Source organism: Exophiala dermatitidis (genome assembly GCF_000230625.1).
Source record: "Exophiala dermatitidis NIH/UT8656 unplaced genomic scaffold supercont1.2, whole genome shotgun sequence".
Lineage (NCBI taxonomy): Eukaryota > Fungi > Ascomycota > Eurotiomycetes > Chaetothyriales > Herpotrichiellaceae > Exophiala > Exophiala dermatitidis.
In genome coordinates, this window is record NW_008751647.1 from 405,167 (window position 1) to 419,208 (window position 14,042).

General features: G+C 52.5%; 6 protein-coding genes across 6 annotated transcripts; 4 read left to right on the forward strand and 2 right to left on the reverse strand.

The window, feature by feature from the left end:
• Positions 1 to 697: 697 nt before the first annotated feature.
• Positions 698 to 1,873, forward strand: HMPREF1120_01662 (uncharacterized protein; the record flags this gene model as incomplete). The annotated part of the gene is made up of 1 exon (XM_009155683.1): positions 698 to 1,873. One exon carries the CDS (start codon positions 698 to 700, stop codon positions 1,871 to 1,873), a length of 1,176 nt encoding a protein of 391 aa, XP_009153931.1.
• On the reverse strand, positions 1,847 to 4,551 carry HMPREF1120_01663 (uncharacterized protein). The gene is made up of 7 exons (XM_009155684.1): positions 4,234 to 4,551; positions 3,957 to 4,085; positions 3,899 to 3,904; positions 3,684 to 3,844; positions 3,376 to 3,455; positions 3,230 to 3,326; positions 1,847 to 3,171 (listed from the first exon to the last, which is right to left on the reverse strand). The coding sequence occupies exons 1-7, from the start codon at positions 4,283 to 4,285 to the stop codon at positions 2,746 to 2,748; spliced, it is 951 nt and encodes a 316-aa protein (XP_009153932.1). The 5' UTR covers positions 4,286 to 4,551; the 3' UTR covers positions 1,847 to 2,745.
• A 218-nt stretch (positions 4,552 to 4,769) lies between these two features.
• Positions 4,770 to 6,272, forward strand: HMPREF1120_01664 (uncharacterized protein; the record flags this gene model as incomplete). Its single annotated transcript, XM_009155685.1, has 1 exon — positions 4,770 to 6,272. The coding sequence occupies one exon, from the start codon at positions 4,770 to 4,772 to the stop codon at positions 6,270 to 6,272; it is 1,503 nt and encodes a 500-aa protein (XP_009153933.1).
• Positions 6,273 to 7,168: 896 nt separating this feature from the next.
• Positions 7,169 to 8,867, forward strand: HMPREF1120_01665 (APA family basic amino acid/polyamine antiporter; the record flags this gene model as incomplete). Its single annotated transcript, XM_009155686.1, has 2 exons — positions 7,169 to 7,935; positions 7,985 to 8,867. 2 exons carry the CDS (start codon positions 7,169 to 7,171, stop codon positions 8,865 to 8,867), a joined length of 1,650 nt encoding a protein of 549 aa, XP_009153934.1.
• Positions 8,868 to 9,341: 474 nt separating this feature from the next.
• HMPREF1120_01666 (uncharacterized protein) lies at positions 9,342 to 10,992 on the forward strand (the record flags this gene model as incomplete). Its single annotated transcript, XM_009155687.1, has 2 exons — positions 9,342 to 9,815; positions 9,958 to 10,992. The coding sequence occupies 2 exons, from the start codon at positions 9,342 to 9,344 to the stop codon at positions 10,990 to 10,992; spliced, it is 1,509 nt and encodes a 502-aa protein (XP_009153935.1).
• A 287-nt stretch (positions 10,993 to 11,279) lies between these two features.
• HMPREF1120_01667 (uncharacterized protein) lies at positions 11,280 to 12,842 on the reverse strand (the record flags this gene model as incomplete). The annotated part of the gene is made up of 1 exon (XM_009155688.1): positions 11,280 to 12,842. One exon carries the CDS (start codon positions 12,840 to 12,842, stop codon positions 11,280 to 11,282), a length of 1,563 nt encoding a protein of 520 aa, XP_009153936.1.
• Between the last annotated feature and the right edge of the window lie 1,200 nt (positions 12,843 to 14,042).

Here is a 14,042-nt window from a genome sequence, read left to right on the forward strand (position 1 = left end):
ATGTGGCTACCTAGTACTGCTACTAGTGGTATCTTGAAGTTACAGCTCATACTTCTGTACTAGTACGGCGGTAGGTGCTTCGAACCACCGTCTGTTGCACAGAGCAACAGGACACTCTCTTGTACAACTCTGCCTTGTGGCTTCCGGTGTTTCCTCTACGACCAAAGGGGCGGTCGAACGGGAGAATATCGGGGCGGGATCAGGCTGTTGCAACTCAGTTCGGTCTGCAGTTGCTCAGGCGCGTCTTTGCTGCGTCCATCCGCGGCACTGGTTTGCTTGCTCCAGGTTGCACCAAATGTACAGAAAAAATGTCTACTCATACACATGTCCATTTACATCGGTATCCTCAGTTGAAGTTTTCAATACTAGCCAGAGCGACCAGCAGTGCAGTGCCGGAGTCCTCTGACTCGGGGAAATAGTGCGCCAGCAACAACAGAAATACCGAAACCAGCAGTAACAGCGATACAACCAGCACAGCACAGCGGTCGTGCGAATTGTCTTGCCTGAGTCTCACTGCACCCGGTGACTTCGCCTACCTCTACCTTCGGGCCTCTCGAACCGCTGAGAAAACGTTCAGGTCCAAAGCGAGACTGGGAAGACAGCCGAAACCGGGACAGAAGGGTGAAAGACAAGAAGAGCAGGGAAAGAGGACCATAAAAGCGAAGAAATAAACCGGACCGCTAGCGGACACACCACAATGCCAGTCTACCTAGTACACGGCTTCCGATGGCCGCGCGAGGGCTTCACAGGCATCCGCGTCCACGCGGTCGTGCACAACCTCGACGACTGCAGCGTCGAGTACATCCAGAACGACCACTCACGGGCTGAGCTGCTCAAGAGTTTCCGCAAAGCATGGCCGGAGATCATGAAGGAGCTAGATGGGCCAGCCACCACCGGGCGCGACAGTCGGCTCGAGTTTATCGAGCAATACGAACCTGACGACCTGGAGTCGCCGAATGCCGTGAGCCAGCCGTACGCGTTCGTCGGGGACAAGGTGGTAATGATTGCTGCGAAGCCCGGCACTACTACTACGGCACAGACCACAGGAGTATCAACACCAACAATGCCTTCGACGCCTAAGACGCCTGGGTCTGGGTCGCAGCAGCAGCAGCAGTCGAGGAGACAACCGGTTACGTCGCCAAAATCAACGACAACTCCATCGGGCAGCGTTGGGAAGAAGTCGGGCGCCGCCGCCGCCGCTGCTGTCGCTGCTGCTTTTGATCCCACCGCACTCAGCATCAACATTGACGAAGTTATTGCCCAGGGACCAGGAACGTCAGCCAAGGCATGGGAGGCGTTTGCGGATTTGCGCGACAAGCTCGCCGAGGGCGAGAAGATTGGCTGGTGGGTGGTTTACAATGGCGATCCGGAGAGGAGTTATGATGATGACGAGGACGAGCTTGAGGAGGAATACGAGGACGAAGAGGTGGACCAGGGCGAGGATACGGAAGAGTACTACGAGGATACTCATCAAAAGGGCCATGTTCCTTATTCACCGCAACAACAGAAACAGCGCATCCACCGCCTTGAACAAGAGCTAGCCCGAGCCCAGACTCCTCGACCTCGCACCGCTCCTCAGGCTGCCGATGAAGCTAACAGCTCGAGCACCTCAACCATCCGCGCCAGTCAGCAGCCGACCCGGACAGGTCCTTTGCCTCATATAGCTGCGCAACAACAACATCAACAGCACAACAATAACAACAACCTGACTGCTCTCCCCGTCCGTCCTAGTCCCCCAGTGGCGACTGCACTTGCAGCGGCGACTCGCTCCGAGAAGGGGAAACAGAAAGAGAGCATCCCGGAACCCGGGAAGCTGAAGGAAACGGCCAGATCGCAGGGATTGCGCAAAAAGTTTTTTGGAAAACGATTATGATTATGATTGATTATGCTTCTACAAAATGACTTACTGGCCCAGACCACATACATCTTATGACTCCACGACTGTCTAGCAGCATACCTACTAGATTCACGAACGCCCGAGTGAGATCCGGCTCGCGTAGTCCGGACTTAGCGAACACAATCACGGGCATCTTCGGCGGGCGAGCACGTCCTGCCTCTATTTGAATTACAGTGTTCTCCGATTACAGTGCGACTACCTTGTTTGAAAGTGCTGTGACTTACCCATACCTCAGCACTCCACTATCACTAGTCCTGGTCAGTCATCGATAGAATTGGACGTCGATGCATGATGTGCGTGGAAGTCCTTAGATGGCCACAGCATGATCAGGCCCCACGATATCTCGGACTCCAGCAGGGAAGCTCACAGAATTAGCTGCCCGCGAGGCTTTGACCATGACTAGGTAGTTGTGGGATAGACGCCAGCGGACCTAGATCACCAGAAAAAAGGTATGCTTGGGCCCAGGGCTGTCCTCTCGTGGATCCATCCGGACTAAACGGGTCCATCGTGTCGTTTTCGGGTACCAAGAAGATCTGCACATTTTGAGACTCGGATCGCAAACCATGGGCGCAGGGAAAATCAAGCATTTTCGATACTATTACAGAAACCGCTCAAGCATAAGAGCAAGCAATCCATTCCGGCGGTCCATTTCCTCAGTTCAATCTGTTGCAGTCGTTGCACTCTCGGCACAAAGCGGTGGAAGAATCCGACCCAGGTCCAGCCGGAACAGGAGGGTGGATGTAGACATCCTAAGGAAAGCAAACTTTTGAGGGTGAGAAGAACATGAGCCTGCGGCTCACCCGGTCACCTGTCGGTTGGTGAGATCGAAAGGATGTTGAAGGGTCGTCCTAATATCGACCATCGTAGCCGCCGTAACCGCCACCGTAACCGCCACCGTAGCCATAGCCACGAGGAGGGCTTCGTGGCCGGGGGCCGTATGGGTCTCCATTCCGGTAGGGATCTCCGTAGCCGCGAACGGGTGGTGGAGGAGGGCCTCGGCTGTCGTATGGGTCTCCATCATATCGTCTTGGAGGTGGTGGTGGGTAATCCCGTGGTGGCGGAGTTCGTCTACCATAGCCTCGTTCATAGCGGTCGTAGTAGTCATCAGGAGGAGGACGGCGTCCTGGGGAACGCTCACGATAACCTGAACCGCGAGGGCTCCAGCCACGTTGCGGAGGGCCGCGGCGGTCATGGTAGTCGTCCATCGGACCATAACGGCCTCGAGGGGGAGATCTTTGTCGATAGCTTCGCATGTCGGGTCGCTCATCCTGGATCTGGAAGGGGCTTGTGAGTGGGACATGTTTTCTAGAGACGAGCAAGGCAAAGACATACATCTGCAACACAATGAACTGTAGCACCTTTGAAGGTTTGGCCATCTAGCTTTTCAACGGCTGTCTTGAGATCGGCCTGTGTTTCGAATTCGACGAAGCTGGATTCACGATGAGTATGCGCCCTGCACACGGAAGATGTTAACTGACCCTTTGCCATCACGTTCACGGCCTGTCTCTGAATAGACGACGTCTAGTTGACCCGAGTTGCGAGCAAAATCTTTCAGATCCTGTATGTGAGTGAGCACACGATCATCGATAGCACAACACAACGACCAATGTAGCCAAATAATAAGCAATCACACGATATAACAAAGGCAACGGCATAGCACTGTCCGCGGCCAAGAGCTGCTGCATCATGCCCATCGTTCAAATAACTGCGCGGTGAACCGACAGCCGATGGATCGACTATCTCCGCGGTGAAGAGGATCCGAAACAAGGGGATATGGATTGCTGACCTGCCAACTAGTGTCCGGCTGGAGCCCAGTGATTTGCATGCGATAGATTGTACGCCGCGGTCGTGGAATATTCCGATCTGAGGGACCATTGAAGTCATCTTTACGGCGTGGACCTCTGGCAAACTGGACTGTCAAACGTTCACCCTTGAACTCTGTTCCATCTATTCACACGTCAGGCGACCGGGAGCAGGCAGTTGGATGAGAGGATGGCATACGAAAGGCTGTGAGACAAGTCAGCGCAGTCACGGCCATTGAGGTCCGGAGTAAACATACCTGGGACTACGTCCCGCGCATCCATGGGATCCTCATATTCAATGAAGCCGAAGCCATTCATCAGCTTGATTTCTTTGATGGAGCCTGCGCCATGGGTGCCAAAGTGATCCTGGATGTCCTGCTTCGTGACTGAAGTGATGAAACAAAGAGTCAGTGACTGGTGTAGCCCGGAAGGTCTATCAAGCGCATCCGGTTCTCATGTGGTATCGATCCCCCTGAGGTGCAACATTGGCCAGGATAACCCAAATATCAGTTCTAGAATGAGGTGATTGCATACTATTGCGCGGAAGGTTGCCCAAATAGAGCCGGGTGGAGGAAACGTCGGCCATGATATCTCCTGGTAAGGTGCGACCAGAATCCGGGAGATCAGCGAGGACAGGATATCAGGGAGCCCTCAAGCAGGGCTGTTCGCTGGATGGAAGCCAGAAGAGGTACCAGAGAGCTAACTCAGCAGGGAGGAACCGCACAGGAAATACGTAGGTACAGTCTGGGAGGACGGAGACACTGGCACATGAGGATGAGGAGTGGACGAGATGCGAGAAGCAAGTCCAAGTTGCAGGCGGCAGGCAGTTCAACGAGAGTGACAACATGCGCGCTCCACTGGCACTGCACGGCACGCGGCGCCTCACGCCGACGCCTCACTTCCAAATGCGCCACTTGCCAAGGCGCAGGCTGTTACGGCTAAGCACCTGCTCCAACACCGCAGTTTTGAGATTGAGGAGTGAGTATGTGCACTCAACTATATCATCTGTACACAGCGACCGCCCGATAGCAGTGACCGTCTCCTTGCCTGAGCAGGATCGGCTGGAACAGATGCTGCATTTCAAAAATCCGTTCTGGCAGTCGATCGTAAATCAGCTCCGAGCTCCAAATCCCGACGATCCGCTCAACGAGTGCTATCACGATGGATTCGACAAGCTTGTGGACCGGGCTGACGACCTCTTGAGCCTGGCAAACAAGAATTTACACACTTTTCCGTTCAAAGATGTCAAACCCTGTTGGTTCAGGCTATACACCGATGCCAGCATTTCGAAAGCTCTTAAACTGATCAAGGAGGAATGGTTCTTGGACGAACCCTCCTTGTTGTCGGAGTCAGAACAAGTCCAGCTCGATGAGATTGTTTCTCTCCTGGATATGTCATTGATTATGGCTGGTGGGCTCGGTAGAGAAGACATGATTCATAAAATGTTGGAAAAGCTAGCATGTATTGCAAAAGGTGACGAGACTGTGAAGCGACCGTCAAAGAAACGACGTGTCAGGGTCTCTGATGTGAATGGCATGCCCACGGTTGTCGAGTCGCTCCCTGACCATGACGTCTCAGTTCCCGTGCCTCGTTTCCCGGTGTCACGAATGCATCGACCCTCTATGACGGAGTTTTCCAGATTCATGCGTGATGAGAAATCTCCAGTTCTGTTGACAGGAATCCTAGATCACTGGCCAGCACTTGAAAGCTGGAAACAAACCTCATTCTGGCTCGAACAAACCATAGGAGGACGACGCCTTGTCCCTATTGAAATTGGGCGCAGCTATACAGACGACGATTGGGGCCAGAAAATTGTGCCCTTCCGGGAATTCCTGAGCCGGTATATCTTGCCACGCTCCGTCAGTGGTGAAGGATGTGAAGATATAAAAACTGGCTACCTTGCGCAGCATGACCTGTTTCGGCAAATACCCTCTCTGCGTAAGGATATAGCAACCCCGGATTATTGTTATCTTGACGCTCCGCCGGCCGAACCGGGCACTCCAGTTTATCTGAGCAAACTCAAAAAGGACACAGGCAAAAACACCAGTCACCCAACTACGCTTCCCTCCCTCTCTTGTAGCGGCGAGAAGGGTCATGACGGCACTCCTAATGAGGCAGAAGGCGACGCAGAAGTCCACACAAATATATGGTTCGGACCGCCCTGGACTATATCTCCGCTTCACCATGATCCTTATCACAATATCTTGTGCCAGGTCGTAGGCAAAAAGTATATCAGACTGTACTCACCGAATCATAGCAAGGCTCTATACCCTAAGAGCGAAGGCGAACCTGCTCCGCATACCCTTGAAAAATCAAACGCAGATGCTCAGGTGGACGTCACCCAGAACAATCCAGGCCCTGACACCATCGACATGTCCAACACTTCGCAAATCGATGTTGCTGCCATGGAAATGTCTCCTCACGAAGATTGGGACGATGTATACCCCGGAATCAGCAAAGTTCCCTACAAGGAATGTGTCCTGGAAGCCGGTCAAGCACTTTACATACCAATTGGCTGGTGGCACTATGTGCGAAGCTGCTCCGTTGGTATCAGCGTCAGCTTTTGGTGGTGATCTTTGCGGTGGGTGCATTACGGTCAGATATCTGAATATTCATCGATGCGACAGGTCCCAGTGCTGGCCCTAGAACAGGATCTGCCCCAGAATATTCCGGTGACATATTATCAAGATGGACAATCCCTAAAGTATTTTACCAGGAAAACCCTGGTTTGCCCCCGGGTGCTCAAATCAAGCATAAATAATCAAGGGATCAAGGTCGAACATCAAGGAATGAACTTGCTTGCTACCCAGCGTCACATGGTGTGAACTCCACCATGCTGGTAACCCTCCAGCGATGAAACCAAAATCATTGGTATCATACAGTTCAGCTACCAAGTTATCGACTGCTGCACATAAGTGGTTTCTTGCGGGAACTTTGATCAACTGTTTAGGGGACCAAAATCGTGGAGCAACAACTATCTTGCCGGCGTCAGTCATCAAACCGCTGATCATAACTCTTATCTATCGTGCACAAGGCTAAACTGCGTGATGGGCACAAACACAGCTGTCAGCAAGTGGGACTGCACTTGGGGAACGACAGCGCCACCTAGATTTTGTGCTGCGCTGCCAGGAGTCGCTCGCTTGTTCATCCCCGATAAGGCATCGGTGATCCGAAACTTGACAGGGATGCAACGCTGTTTATCTTTCCCCTCCACGTCTGTTATCGGCACAACGGGTGACATAAGGGATTTCCGTCACCTCGGTGGTTGGACGTCCATCTGAGGCCTGCAATATAAGGACGGACCTCAGTCTTGGTGCTGGCTCAAACTTGCCTTTCATTTCCTGGGGGCCTGGTATAAGATCAGGCATTTCCTTATCGCATGCCCTGATTTTGCGGAGAGGATCCACCCCCGCATTCTCAGATTGAAGCGTCACTCAAGGTGTGCGGACAAGACGCCAAAACTGCCAGCATGGTCGACACCGAGCATGAAGGCGGTGCTGCCCGCAGCATGTCGAAAGACGAGGGTCGCCTGCGAGAACTTGGTTATAAGCAAGAGTTGAAGCGCGATTGGTCATTGATCCACAACTTCGGCGTCTCGTTCAGTATTATCTCTGTCATCACTGGTATTACTACACTGTTCAGTTATGGATTGACTACGGGAGGACCGGGGGTAATGTCTTGTGGATGGCTTGTTGTCTGCTTCTTCACCATGTTTGTCGCAATGGGCATGGCGGAGATTGTCAGTGCCATCCCATCGGCTGGAGGACCGTACTTTTGGGCCGCCATTCTCGCGCCCAAGAAATGGGCACCTTTTGCAAGCTGGGTTACCGGCTGGTTCAACCTCCTCGGCCAAGTTGCAGTGACAACAGGGATCACATTTGGTTGCGCTGGGTTGATTTCTACTTTGGCTAGTATCAATGGATATGAGCCAACAGCTGGAAAGACTCTGGGCATTTACGCGGCCCTTTTGTTTTCGCACGGGATGATCAACTCGTTCGGTGTGCACACCCTGCGCTATTTGAATAACAGCTCCATCGTTTTACACTCTCTGGGAATATTTTCATACGCGGTCGCCGTTGTAGCGAAGGCGCCCCATCATCAGAGTGCAAAATTCGTCTTTGCGTCGTTCTATGACGGAACTGGCGACCCTGGATGGTCAGTTCGAGCATCATCCGCCTACGTGGCTTGCATTGGGATCTTGATGTCTCAATATACTATCACTGGATTTGATGCCAGGTACGGTACTCTTGTCTTTTCGACGGTCAACTGCTAACCCTGCATTTAGTGCCCATCTTGCAGAAGAAACGCAAAACGCATCATGGTCAGCACCTATTGGAGTCCTCATGTCCGTTGGGTGCTCTGCAATATTTGGGTGGTTCCTCATCCTGTGCCTTTTGTTCAGCATCCAGGATTTCGATCGCACCATCAACTCGGAGTATAGTCAACCAGTGCTGCAGATTCTGGTTGATGTCTTTGGCAAAACGGGTGCCATTGTCCTCTTCACACTCGTCATCGTATGTGTATGGCATTGTGGTCTCTTCAGTCTGACCTCGAATTCGCGCATGATGTTCAGTTTCGCCCGTGATGGCGGTATCCCACACTTCTTCCACAAGGTGGACGTACGCCATCGGAGTCCAATCCGCACCATCTGGCTTGCTGCCTTCCTGGCGTTCCTGCTTGCCATTCCCAGTGTTGGGTCTTCTGTGGCATTTTCCGCGGCAACGTCCATCGCCACGATCGGGCTTTATCTTTCCTACGGTCTTCCAATCTTGATAGGCATTATCAATCCTGAAGGCTTCATCCATGGTCCATTCAATCTGAAGTGGTTCTCACGACCTGTTGCGATTATCGCTTGTCTGTGGATCGCCTTCATCACCGTCATCTTCTGTCTTCCCGAACTAAACCCGGTTGACAGCCAAACGCTAAATTACACACCTGTTGCAGTCGGCATCATCGGCGTTTGGTGCCTTGGAAGTTGGTTCTTGTGGGCTAAGAGATGGTTCAAAGGTCCGATCCGACAGGTCGAGGCAGAAGTCGCTGGTGTGAATGTTGACGATCCGGATGCGATGGATCGCGCAGAAAGAGAGGGGATCATCCCGGTGATTGATGAAACAAACGGGGACAATGAAAAGAGCATATTGGCCACAATGAAGCACAATTACAACTGAACTGGATGTTTTCATAATGTGCCAGGGTAAGATGCGGCCAAATTCAGACTCGGAGTGGTAACCAGATTTCAATGCGACCAATATTACAGTTCATATGTTCTCCCATGACCTACAAATCCTTCTGTGCCGGGTCCATATGCAGTGTTGTACAACCTCAAGATCTTCGAGGCGCTGCAAAGGTGGGCCTGATAGGGACCGCGCCTGGTCTGCTTTGCGATGGAGGAGATCTAACCATGCACCCAACTCTTGAACTCGATGCGTCTATCGAGATGTGGCGTGGAGGTCAAAGTCAATCAGTCATGTTCAAACTGAACTGGTCCATCAAGTCACAGCCCACAACCTCTTCAGATGATGCTTTATCTTTTAGAAGTTTCCCATCGACCCATTCTCTCTCTAGATCTTATCACCATCTTTGTGTCTCTTTCTGCCATTTTGTCTTATGCTTCATCCCTTCCGCTACCAATATCTTGCAGTATGCCTGACCAGGTCCATCACGATGCCAACTCTGACTTCACACCCAGTGAATATCCATCTTTCCCAGACGACCTTCCCACGGCCTCCTTGCAGACATTTGACGCGTCGGACTTAGACTCTGTCCATCAGGATAGTTCGAGTCCTACTCGGACAAATAAAGCGGACCAAATCCTTCAAAGTTGTCAAACAGACGGATGCTTCTACCTGAATCTTGCAGCAGCCTCAGAAGACATGTCATCAAGTACTCCTACCACTACAGCATCAAAATCTAATTGCAGCACCGGCACCGGCAACAGCTTGATGAAAGACGCAGAATCCATAATGCACCTCCTGCAGCCAATGTTCCAAATGAGCGAGGAAGAAAAAGCGAGCTATTCACCTGTTGCGGACCCACTCGCGCTGTTCGGGTACAAGAGGACCGGTGCAACTGTTGTCGATGACCTTGACACTCTTGATTGTGCCGAGTTTTTCAATGTATGTTACATATATCTCCCACATTTGATGACATTGACTGGCCGACCGTGGGCCATCGACGATAGCATCATTTTCCCACCTCCGTTCCGTTTCGGTGTACCTCGCTAACCCGTCCTCCTCATCCTCATTTGGGGAATACCAGATTTCGAAGAACGATATCATCAGCAGCGGACAACAATCAGTGACAATTCAGCCTGGGCCAGCTGGATCATCCTGTCCAGAATCAGAAGCAGCACCGGAACCAGCTTCGCATAATGACAATGACATTCTCCTACCTCCGCTCATTCTAAACAACCACCAACAGATCCGCGAATTCATGCTCAAATGCCACGAGCTCAGTCTCCTTTTACTAGACCGGATTTCGTCAGCATACGAAGGATTCCCTGTGGAGATTCTACGCTCCATACACCGCTTTGACAAACAGTCAGGGGATCATCTCCGCGTTATTCGCGGACCGGCACGCTTGAACTTCTCTGGTGAAGAGTGCCAGTCCCAGATCCATACCCCAACACACCATGATTTCGGAACACTTACCATCTTATTCAATTGGCTCGGTGGGCTTCAAATTGTCAAACAGCAGGAGGATGGCAGTGGCGGAACCGGCATTGGCACTGGCCCTAACAATGCTACTGGTGCTGGCACTAACACTGGTGGTGCTGGTGGTGCCGACATCTATAAATGGATCAAACCGATCCCCGGACACGCTATCGTTCTCGTCGGCAGTGCATTAGGTCGATTTACTTCTACCGATTCTTCATCTGACCTGGACCCAAAGTTGAAACGAGGCCATGATGAAGAAGGGGGAGAGCTCAGATGGCCTTGTCATCCCGTCAAGCATAGAGTCGTCTCGGCACCTGGTAAGCAGGGCCTGTTTCCGCGCTATGCTTTGGGATATTTCCTGAGACCGGAGGATGATGTTTTGATTAGACCTTTGAAGAATGCTGGTACTAGTAGTACAACTAGTAGTAGTCGGTCTGCCAATGGCAATGGTGGTGGTGGTGGCACCAGGACACAGCCTGGGGTACTACTACAGCCGGAACAACAACTTCAACCTCTGCAAAGGCCCACAAGCCAGGTGACCCCTACGACGGTGGATCATGAGGGTGAAGAAGTTGTTCTCACTGCTAAGGACTGGATTAGGAGTCAAGCCAGGGGATTAGGGATTGGGAGAGTATGAGGATGCGACTGGGGACAAAGAGAAGTTCAGTGACCACTTGGTTGGCTACAAGGCTGATTAAACATTCAAGACCATGGAACATTGTGTGAGAATGAATCAAGCTATTATTGCTTTTACAACCATGGTGGTCCCCAGAAGCCTGCTTCTTGGAGGCTTTCCTCTTCATCACTCAGCCCGGACGATTCTCTGATTCTTCGCCATATTAAGCCGGCTGGGTCGGCACTGTGCTCCTCGTTCTCGAGCTCGTGGTCAGTTCCTCCCTCTGCCACTGCCACATCAAGCATGTCCTACATCGGAGGAATTGGTGTTCCCGGTCGACCCTTAGTAAAATCTGCGCAGGCAGCTTCTTCGTCTTCTATTGTGCTTCTTGTTCTTGAAATTCCTTCACTTTCTGATGTCTTTCCCACGACATGACCACTTGGCGCCTGTCGTGCCATATACGGGGTCGTCGGCAGAGGTGAGGTGAGAGCGGGGTGCGCGAAAGTTGACTTCATCGCCAGCTTTTTTGGCGACAACTTCTTGACTAGGGTTTGTGCGCGATGACGAACAGAGCGAACAAGAGTATTTCTCTCAGCGGCGCGAGGTTCCTTGGTAAGGATGCCGTGGTAGTAATCATTCAGTGCAAGCAGATCAGCATTGGTGCAGTCGTTAGGGTCAAATCCCATTGTCTCGCGAACATGTTGGAGCAGTCTCAGCGCATCCACTGGACGAATGGATAGCTGGTCAGGTCCACGGACACCTTGAGTGCTTTGCAGTTGGACATTTTCACCACCTGGATCAAGAGCAGGAACAATCACGCCACTAACAAAGGCATGTCGAAAAGCATCAGACAGGTCACTGGCTGTCTCCGGAGTGTAAATCTCTTCTAAGTCGCGGGCTCTAGCTTTGCCTTTCCGGGCTTCTCTCACTTCAGCCTCGCGGTCGTACTTTGGAGACAGGTTTAGAGGGCAAGAAGTGCGCGTTTCGAGCCACGTATCTGCGGGCATGAAAGTATGGCGGTGTTTGATGACAGCTGTGACAATAACAGCTTCGTTCTTCTTTCCGTTGTCCATTTTAAGGACGTCGAGCCACTGATCAATAAGGGAAAGTGATGTCGATTTGTTGTGAGAATTGGTTGAACCCTTAATTCCTCTGGATCGGACAGAAGTAGACAATCTAGAAGCCAAACTGGTCTCTTTGACGCCAAGGTAGACGATGTTGACCCACTGATCACCTGGACGCAAGCTTCTCCGCGTCAGAGATCCCATTTCGGCAAGCTTGACTCCTGGCCCCGATATGTACGTTTGCATTTCAAGATCGACCAAGCAGCCAGGGTAGTTGTCTGCCAGAAGATATGGCGCCGGTGGTTGCTCGGCGTCAGCCCCAGACTCATCCGTCATTGAGGCATTTTGCGGGACGGCGGTGATGTTGAAGATTGCATGCGCAGTTGCGCCAAATTTGGGATCCTTGCCGAACAAGACAGTGCTCAAGGTATCGACCCTGACGGCCGCAATTGCTGGCATCGGTGCCTCCCCCAGTGACACCGGCCGGGACACGCTCGCCAACGAAGGCACGGGGGCGCGGAGGGGATTCGGGCTCCTGGCCGGATGATGGGCAATGGGCGCGATGCCCCGGGCGAGAGCCTCATCAAACGACGTTGCCTCCGTTTCGAGGCTGTTGCGACGTGCGGCGGACAGGCGGGCAAGCATTCTGGTGACATAGTCACCGTTGGGGAACCCGTTGCTGGCATTGCTGCCCTCGTCTGCGGCCACGTTGGCAGCCTCCGCGCTGCCAGCGGCGTGGTTGCCGCTGGCCGAGTCTTCCGTCCCAGACTCGGCGCTCGAGGCCGACGAGGCACTGACGCTCGCCATGGTTGTCGTGAAGGCCCGTTTGATGCGGCTCTGCTTGGCACGTGAGGGTTCGAGGGGCTTGCGGGTTGAGGAGGAAGGCTTCTTGGGTTGTAATGAGCGGCGCGAGAGCTACAAAGAGCGTGAGACAGGGTGAAGAGACGTAACAGCACGAAGCCTATCATACCTTTGAGTGGTGTTTGGACTTGTGTCGCTTCTGAGTTGTCGGGTGACTTCGATCTGGAGTGAAAGGAGCAGTAGAGGAAGTGAGGTTGCGATGAGAAGACAGAGGCTACAGCAAAGTCAACAGAGTCCACAGAACCACTGCCATTTCATTGTAGAAGCTTGCTAACCTTAACCACGGGCCTGACAAAGAGATCCTGACCGCGTGTCTGCGATCTGAGGTGGTGTGTTGTGAGAAGAGACGAGAATGAGCCGCAGCCGTGAGAAGAATGGTCTTGGCTGAAGTCGCTGCGCGAGCGAGAGGTGCTGTCTCTGCTCCAAATTGACGACAATGACCCCGAGATCGACCTGAATGTGAACCTCCTACCGCTCTCCTAAGACTTCTGCGAAGAAACACTGGCAGTCTCGTTGTTCACTCTGAGAACCCTCGGCGTGGCATCTGGGTCGTCCTGACGGGCCATGTTGGTGGATACAACTGCGCACTTTGGGGTCTCCGCTGTCTTCGAGAAGGCACTTGCAACCATGCACTGCTTCCCTCCCGTTCTCCCTCCGCACTCAACACTGAAACCCTGACACTCTTTCCTGAGTTATCAAAGTTGTGGGGTTGGCCAGGATATTTCGAAACTGATACTGAGTCTGCGGGCCCTTCTTGCCTCGCCGAAGGCCGGTGACAGTCGTCCTGGATCACAGCCGGTTCCTCATCAAGGTTTGTGTTCAATGGCGGCGCGGCGGCAACCTGGCGTTCCAAGTCGCGTTCAATGGCTGTGTGCCCAGATCTTCTTCCAAACCGCTGCCGGAGCTGATTCTTCAAGATTGAAATCAGGTCTACTAGCAGGGTCACCAATGGAACAGACACCGGCCCGAGCCAGCAATGGTAGCAGTTCCTGAGCCTTTTCCGAATTGACGTCCAGAACCACCGACAGAAGAATATGGCAACACCAAGGAAGACCATGCAAACTATTATGATGCCCAAAAAAAGTCGAGTCTGTGCCCTGTCACCGGCCTCCGTCATCTGACAAGGCCATACATGCCGTACGAATG

Excerpts from the sequence above, each read along its gene's own strand:
- HMPREF1120_01663 (XM_009155684.1), bottom strand. The coding sequence starts at position 4,285 with ATGGCCGACGTTTCCTCCACCCGGCTCTATTTGGGCAACCTTCCGCGC. Across the intron at positions 3,456-3,683 it reads AGCCGGACACTAGTTGGCAG|GATCTGAAAGATTTTGCTCG; the intron begins GTCAGCAATCCA and ends ACTCACATACAG. Across the intron at positions 3,327-3,375 it reads CGTGAACGTGATGGCAAAGG|CTTCGTCGAATTCGAAACAC; the intron begins GTCAGTTAACAT and ends TCGTGAATCCAG.